The sequence below is a fragment of the Cariama cristata genome, unplaced genomic scaffold (genome assembly GCF_000690535.1).
Source record: "Cariama cristata isolate BGI_N322 unplaced genomic scaffold, ASM69053v1 scaffold11774, whole genome shotgun sequence".
In the NCBI taxonomy this organism is placed as follows: domain Eukaryota; kingdom Metazoa; phylum Chordata; class Aves; order Cariamiformes; family Cariamidae; genus Cariama; species Cariama cristata.
The window spans coordinates 71992-79441 of NW_009614719.1; the positions used below are offsets into that span (position 1 = coordinate 71992).

The following is a 7450-nucleotide window of genomic DNA, read 5'->3' on the forward strand; positions in this document are numbered from 1 at the left end:
TTTTTTTTCCCCTCCCTTTCCTCATGATTGAAAGCTTTTTTGCTTTCCCTTTCTCCTAGTTTCATTTAAAAGCATTGAGGATTTTATATAAAACACTAAGTTAAAAGTTGGTTAAAGTTAGCAGAAAACCTCCAATCCAACCCAACTCTGCAGTGGGATAATGCACAACATGCTTTACAGTCCTTTATTACTTGTGGTTGAAACTTCCACGATGTTTTTATGGTGGCAGGATGTCATGATGTGAAAAGTGGTTTTTTCATTGGGGCGGGGGGGGGTGGGGTGGGAAATGGGGTTAGGCAGAATTGCTAAAGAGAGGATCAAATTGCTACTGAACATTCAAATAAGAGCAGTAAAGAAACTGGAGCTGTGAAGAATTATCACTAGGCAATATGTGATAGTCAACAGTATTTGGTTGGAATAATTTCTAATGGATGACTCTTACATTAAAAAAAAGGTGTTGACAACAGTAAGCATAAACAAAATGCACGAATAAAAGTCAGACTTTTGGGATGAATTTTCTCTTTGATATATGTGATTTGATGTGTGATTCACCTAGGGAACCTCTGGTTGTTCTCATAATCTACTTCTTTGTGAAGGATCAAAGTTAAGAATTAGTAAATAAAATATAGGCTGCAGCTAAACTGCTAGAAGTAAGAGGACTGTATGTCCTGTAATAACAGCATCTTTCATTTCTGTTGTCATTCCAAAGAAGAACAGAGGAGACTTTTAAGTCACTGTTTGTGTCAGGGTAAAGAAAAAGCAAGAAGTCTGAGAATGTACATAGAGATGCTATTGTAATCTAATCCCAGAAGTCCTAATTTGAATATTTTAAGTGCAAATTTGAAAAATATGAATTTGAGTACTTTTTGGTTTGTTTTACAGTTAATCAGGGTTTAAGGAGTGCAGCATTGGAAGACTGTGCTTTATGTCAAGAAAGTATATCATCATCAGAACTTGCAGCAAAAGCCAGAGATGGGGACTTTGAAGGTACTTTCTTTTTTCTGAGAATTAAAATGAGAACACTGATGTATAAAAAAACTAATTAAAATGAAAACTCTTTTAAAGTTTGGCTCTTGAAAGTGACTACAAAATGTTGTCATAGTATGTTTTAGAGACAAAGATTATAAACTGAGTATATTCTTTCAGATTTTTTTTGTAACAGCCTCATGAAACTCTGATCTAGAATCATAAAATGCTTTGTGTTGGAAAGGATCTTTCAGGATCATCTAGTCCAACCCCCCTGCAATGAGCAGGGACATCTTCAACTAAAGCAGGTTGCTCAGAGCCGTGTCCAGCCTGTCCTTAAATGTTTCCAGTGACGGGGCATCTACCATCTCTCTGGGCAACCTGTTCCAGTGTTTCACCACCGTCATTGTGAAAAATTTCTTTCTTATATCTAGTTTGAATCTACCTTCCTTTAGTTTAAAACAGTTACCCCTTGTCCTGTCGCAACAAGCCCTGCTAAAAAGTCTGTCCCCATCTTTCTTATAAGCCCCCATTAAGTACTGAAAGGCTGCTATGAGGTCTCCCCAGAGCCTTCTCTTCTCCAGGCTGAACAACCCCAGCTCTCTCAGCCTGTCCTCATGGGAGAGGTGCTCCAGCCCTCGGATCATCTTTGTGGCCTCCTCTGGACCCTCTTTCTTCAGAGTCCTTCCCCAGGAGGTCCTGGGACCTGTGATGGGGTTGGTGTGTGCCCTGTGGGGACAGGGAGAGCCATTCTGGGGGTGCTGAGAGGGGTCTTGGGGGTGACCTTGAATGGATACAAATCCCCTCCCTCGACGTACTGGTCACGCTGCTTTTGATACAGCCCAGGATATGGTTGGCTTTCTGGACTGCAAGCACATATTGCTGGCTCATGTCCAGCTTTTCATCTACCAGTACCCCCAAGTCCTTTTTCATGGGGCTGTTCTCGATCATAGCATCCCCCCCAGCCTGTACTGATACCTACAGTTGCCCTGACCCATGTGCAGGACCTTGCACTTGACCTTGTTGAAGCTCATGAGGTTTACACAGGCCCACTTCTCAAGCTTGTCCAGGTCCCTGTGGATGGCATCCCATACCTCAGGTGTGTCAACTGCACCACTCAGTATCATCTGCAAACTTGCTGAGGGTATCTGTCACCGATGATGAAGATATTAAACAGCACTGGTGCCAGTACGGACCCCTGAGGGACACCGCTCGTCATCGATCTCCATCTGGACATTGAGCCATTGACAACTGCCCTCTGGATACAACCATCCAGCCAGTTTGTTATCCATCAAACAGTCCACCCATCAAATCCATGTGTCTCCAATTTAGACAGAAGGATGTTGTGGGGGACCCAGTCAAAGACCTTACAGAAGTCCAGATAGATGACATCTGTAGCTTTTCCCTTGTCCACCGATGCAGTCACTCCATCATAGAAGGCCACTAGGTTGGTCAGGTAGGACTTGCCCTTGGTGAAGCCATGCTGGCTGTCTCAGATCACCTCCCTGCCCTCCATGTCCCTTAGCATAGCTCCTAGGAGGATCTGTTCCATGATCTTCCCAGGCACAGAGGCAAGGCTGACAGGTCAGTAGTTCCCAGGGTCCTCTTTTCTGCCCCTTTTAAAAATGAGTGCAATGTTTCCCTTTTTCTTGTCACCAGGGACTTCACCTGACTGCTGTGACTTTTCAAATATCACGGAAAGTGGCTTGGCAGTTACATCAGCCAGTTCCCTCAGGACAGGAATGTTCAGGTTCCTCATATGGTCAGAAACCTGATCTTCTAATCCGCTCTCATAAGGTTCTTCAGGTGGTCTTTAGCATGATCTTCTTTTACAGTGGGAGGGACTTTGCCTCCCCTGGTCCCCATCATGTGGTCCATGCACTCAGGAGGTCTGGGAAGAGAGGTTGCCAGGGAATACTGAGGCAAAAAAGTTGTTAAGTACCTCAGCCTTCTCCTCATCTGTTGTTACCAGCTTCCCAGTTTTGCTCTTCAGAGGGCGTGTGCTTTCTTTAACCTTCCTTTTCTGGCTGACATACCTGTAGAAGCCCTTCTTATTGCTCTTTGCATTCCTTGACAAGTTCAGCTCCAGCTGCACCTTGGCCTTTCTGACCCCATCCCTACACAACCAGACAGTGTCCCTATACTATTCCCAGGATACCAGTCCCTGCTTCCACTGCCTGTGCCTTTCCTTCTTGCCCCTTAGTTTCACCAGCAGGTCATGGCTCATCCATACCAGTCTTTTCACTTCCTTTCCTGATTTCTTACACCTGGGGTTTGAGAGCTCTTGTTCTCTATGGAAAGCATCCTTAAAGATCTGCCAGCTCTGTTCTCTCCCTGAGGGCAGTTTCCCAGGGGGTCCTATTGACTAACTCCTTGAAGAGCTGGAAGTTTGCATTCCTGAAATTCAGGGTCCTGACTATACTCCTCACCTGACCCTTATCACTCAAGACTCTGAACTCCACCAATGCATGATCACTGCAGCCCAGGCTACCTCCAATCTTCACATCTCCAATGAGCTCACTTGCGTTGGTGACCATCAGGTCCAGTATTGCATCCCATCTGGTAGGGCTGTCTGTTACCTGGCTTAGGAAGTTATCCTCCATGCACTCCACGGGTGTCCTGGATTGCCTGCAGCAATCCTACTTTCCCAGCAGATGTCGGGGTGGTTGAAATCCCTGTGAACATGGAAGCTTCTTGTAGCTGGAGAAAAAAGGCTTCATCAATAGGCTGCCCTTGATCGAGTGGCCTGTAGTAGACACCAACCACAAGGTTCCCTTTGTTGCTTTGGTCTCTAATTCTTACCCATAAACTTTTAACCTGCTCGTGGCTGTTCTTCAGGGACAGCTCTTCACATTCTATCCATTTCTTGATGTAAAGGGCAGTGCCTTCACCCCTCCTTCCTTCCCTGTCCCTTCCAAACAGCCTGTGGCCATTGATAGCTGCGCTCCAGTCATGGGACTCGTTCCACCAAATCTACAGATTGTCATATCCAGTATGAATTCATTTCTATCGGTGGAGAAAGGTTCTGTATAGTAAAGACTTTAATATAGCCTATGACATTACATCTACTAAGTTTGAGGGCTGAGTGAGATGCAAAGCCCTAAGTAAGCTCTTCTCAGCCAAATCTAAAGAGATCTTTTATATCACTTGCTGTATGTGGAGGTGCTACTTTTTCCTATGGTAGAAGTACCTTTCATACTTTCTTCACTTTTGTCTTTGATCAAAATATTTTGGTGGTTGTTTTCATATTTTTCACCATATTACTTCAAAGAAAAAGTTTGGTTTAGGTAAGTCTGCTGAGATTACTTAAATCTCACCGAATGCATTGTAAGAGTGAAGAGAAGTGCATACATAAGTCACAAAGTTTTGGTCGGGATTCAAGCATTCTGATAGCTCAAAAGTTTCTGGTGGGTTTTTTTGGTTTTTTTTGTTTTGGTTTTTTGGTTGTGTTTTTTTTAAATCTGAGCTGCTATGTGATTGCTTAGGAGTCAGTTATGAACTACAGCCCTAGTATGGTAAACATATAAAAAAATGGATTACAAGATATCAGAGCACTTGCAGTCAAAGAATAAGAAAAGAAGTAGTAGATGTATGGGGTGGAGCAAACAAGAAAGCAATCAGCTTTGATCTTCAGGGCTAAGTGGTGGTTTCAGAACACCAGGAGCCCAATTATCAGAGGTATCTCTGGTCAAATGAGAAAGAAAAGACAACAGTTAACTGTGAAACTATATCTGAGCTTCCCAGAAATTCAAGTGTGCAGTAATTTCTCTGTGCTTTAAAACTTTGATCTATTGTTGTCTATTTGCCCAGATACACTACTGTTCTTCCAGTGAGAGGTTTTGAATGGAGGACGACTGAGAACTGAGTGATAAGCAGTGTACATCTGTGCTTGTATGCAGAGGCGGGTGACCAGCAGAAATGTTGGTTCATGTCATTTATACTAAAGATCAGAAATCACAGGGGGTAAAAAGAAATCTCTTAAAGATTAGGTTTTACAGTAATGCTACATATTTATAAGTTATTTTGTGCTTATATAAAACCCATGGTTTGCTTTCTCACCCTTCTCCTGAAGCTGCAGGCTAAACGATCTCAAATCTAATCTATTTAGAACAGCAGGGCTAATTCATGTATAATTCACTGTAGAAATATTATCTCTTCTGGAGGAAGATGATTTGGTGGCAGATAAAGAACTATTCAGTAGTCATTTTAATTGATTTTTCTATTGTGCCATAATTCAGAATGTCACAGAAGGTGCAGTAAATAACAAATCTTTAAGCAAAATCCTTATCGTGTATAGGCTGTATTGGAAAAGAATGCAAGAGATTATTCATGCTTTACAGTTTCAGTTCGTATTCTTTTGTTTTGAATCAATGCCTGATGCTGTCGGTGAATTTGACTTACAGAACTTGAAAGCAAGTTATTCTGAACTGCAGCATGCTCAATAACCTTCTCACAGTAGATGTACATTTTGTCATGGCAAAGTCACTTTACTTGCCTGGCATGTTATTCTGCTTTTAAGGTTCTTCAGCTTTTCATGGCATCTTCTATTGGCACGGGGAAGATTTCTTATTTGGAGAAGTGCTGCCTATGGCTTGGGATGTTATTTATTGAAATAGGGGACAACGGTCTGGGTGCTTAGGGGATGTTACGGCTGCACGGGAGTGCTGTAAAGGGGAATCTTTGGAGTTACAAGGGCCCCTGCAGCACCCAGGCAGCGTGAATCAGTTATGTCCCTGCCCTAAGTGAATGGTAAAACCCAACCTGTAGTGTTAATAGCAAAACAGCCCTCTGCCTGCACCTTCGTTGCAAAATAGGTTTTTCACATATGCCTGCATGATGGAAAGCAGAGCCTTGTGGGATAACCAAGTCTCCTTTGAATAAGTAGACTTGGATGCCAGAATGAGCTTGGCTGCCTTGGCACAATGTTTTCCCGTGCTAACACATTCTCTAAACAGAGCCAGTTAGCCAGTGCTCCTGCTTTTGATACCCATGCTTGCTCACTGGGAAGGTTTGGGCATGTCTGAATCAATCTCCTTGCAGACTTTGGGAGTCTTACTTGGCTTGTGTGTAAGTGGTTATGCTGTAAATACCTGCTTGTACAAATCAGTACATCTCCTCTGACTATGTAAACTAACTAGTGTAGTCTGCTGTTACTTAGCCTTCAAATTTGCTGATGGGCAGGAATTTTCTGTAGCACAGAGACAGACAGTGCTGGGGAGCATGGAGATGAATTCCATCTTCCAAACCAGAACAAAGCACAAAAGGTCTACAAAAGGGGCTTCTGAAGTGGGTCAATTTGTTGAATTTGTGGGAACTGTGGAAACACCCATTCTGTCCCTTCACCTCCAATACATGCCAGGCCCCTGTCCCTTCAGGTCACAAGTTGTCATTGCTGGCAATGCTGTACAGATTTTTTGCTACTGAGGTATGCAGTGATAGCTAATGGGATACGTGGTTTTGCTATCCCTAAGGCACCCAGCATGAGGCATAAACTTAGAGCAGTTATTTTAACCTCGGCAGCCATGTGCCTTTTCCACCTTACAACACCTCCCAGCCTACCTCATTTTTGCTGGCCACTGACTTTGGGTGATGTTTGGGTACAGGTGGAAGATGTCTGGTGGTGAAGGCAACCTTTGCTGCATGAACATTGTGCCCTCTTTCTTGCAGTAAGCTTGATGGGTTTGTCCTCCAGGCTAAATCTAGGCCACAGGCTATCAACAGAAGTACACTGCAGTTATCACTGCAAATGGATCCAACAAAGTTTGAGAGCATTGCACCAGTCTGTTGACAGCATTGCACCAAAATCAATTATATCCTTTTTTTTGTACATCATTTCTACCCTTCAGGTCACTCTTAATGATTTCAACTGAAAGTGAAAACAATTTAAAGCAAATGAGCGCATCAGTAGCTCCTCCCTTCTGCCATTGTGGCAGAACATGAGCATGTATCAAATTGAGAAAATCCAGCAAGCTACCTGCCAGGAAAGCTTTTTCCAATTATCGAAAAAATCCTTCTTACCGAAAGTACCGAATGTTTAAGATTGCATCCAATCAATGGTAATAAAAAAAAAAAAGGCAAGCAAGCCCAGCAACCTGAACAAATAAATGAATAGTTTTAAGATTCTACTGAAGGTTCCAGCCTCTACTCAGATTATGAAGATGAATCACTTGTTTTTGTCAGATTTCTCATTCTTACTGTATATAACCCACCAGCTGGTCTGGGTCATAAAATAAATATGAGTGTTTATTATGAGCCAGCTGACATTGGCAAGGGTGTAAGAGTTCAATCCTGTGACCTTCTGAGGGTTGAAATACAATGAACTACAGATTAATTGGCATTCCAAAACAAAACCATTTTTGAAAGTAGAGATGAGCCTGTGGCATATAAGTTCATCTTTGCTGTCCTAATGCTCTGGGACTTTTTTCAGGGAAGTAAGTTATGTATTTATAATTCACAGAGTATAAAATGCACGTATTTTTATAGG

General features: G+C 42.7%; 1 protein-coding gene across 3 annotated transcripts in view; it reads left to right on the top strand.

Annotated features, from left to right (window-relative positions):
* ZFYVE28 (zinc finger, FYVE domain containing 28) overlaps window positions 1-7450 on the top strand; it is an 82715-nt gene that overhangs the window by 65886 nt on the left and 9379 nt on the right. For all 3 annotated transcript variants that reach the window (XM_009699538.1, XM_009699537.1, XM_009699539.1), the window contains one exon: window positions 883-987. In XM_009699538.1, the coding sequence (XP_009697840.1) occupies window positions 883-987 (105 nt within the window). The remainder of the gene's footprint in view (window positions 1-882; window positions 988-7450) is intronic.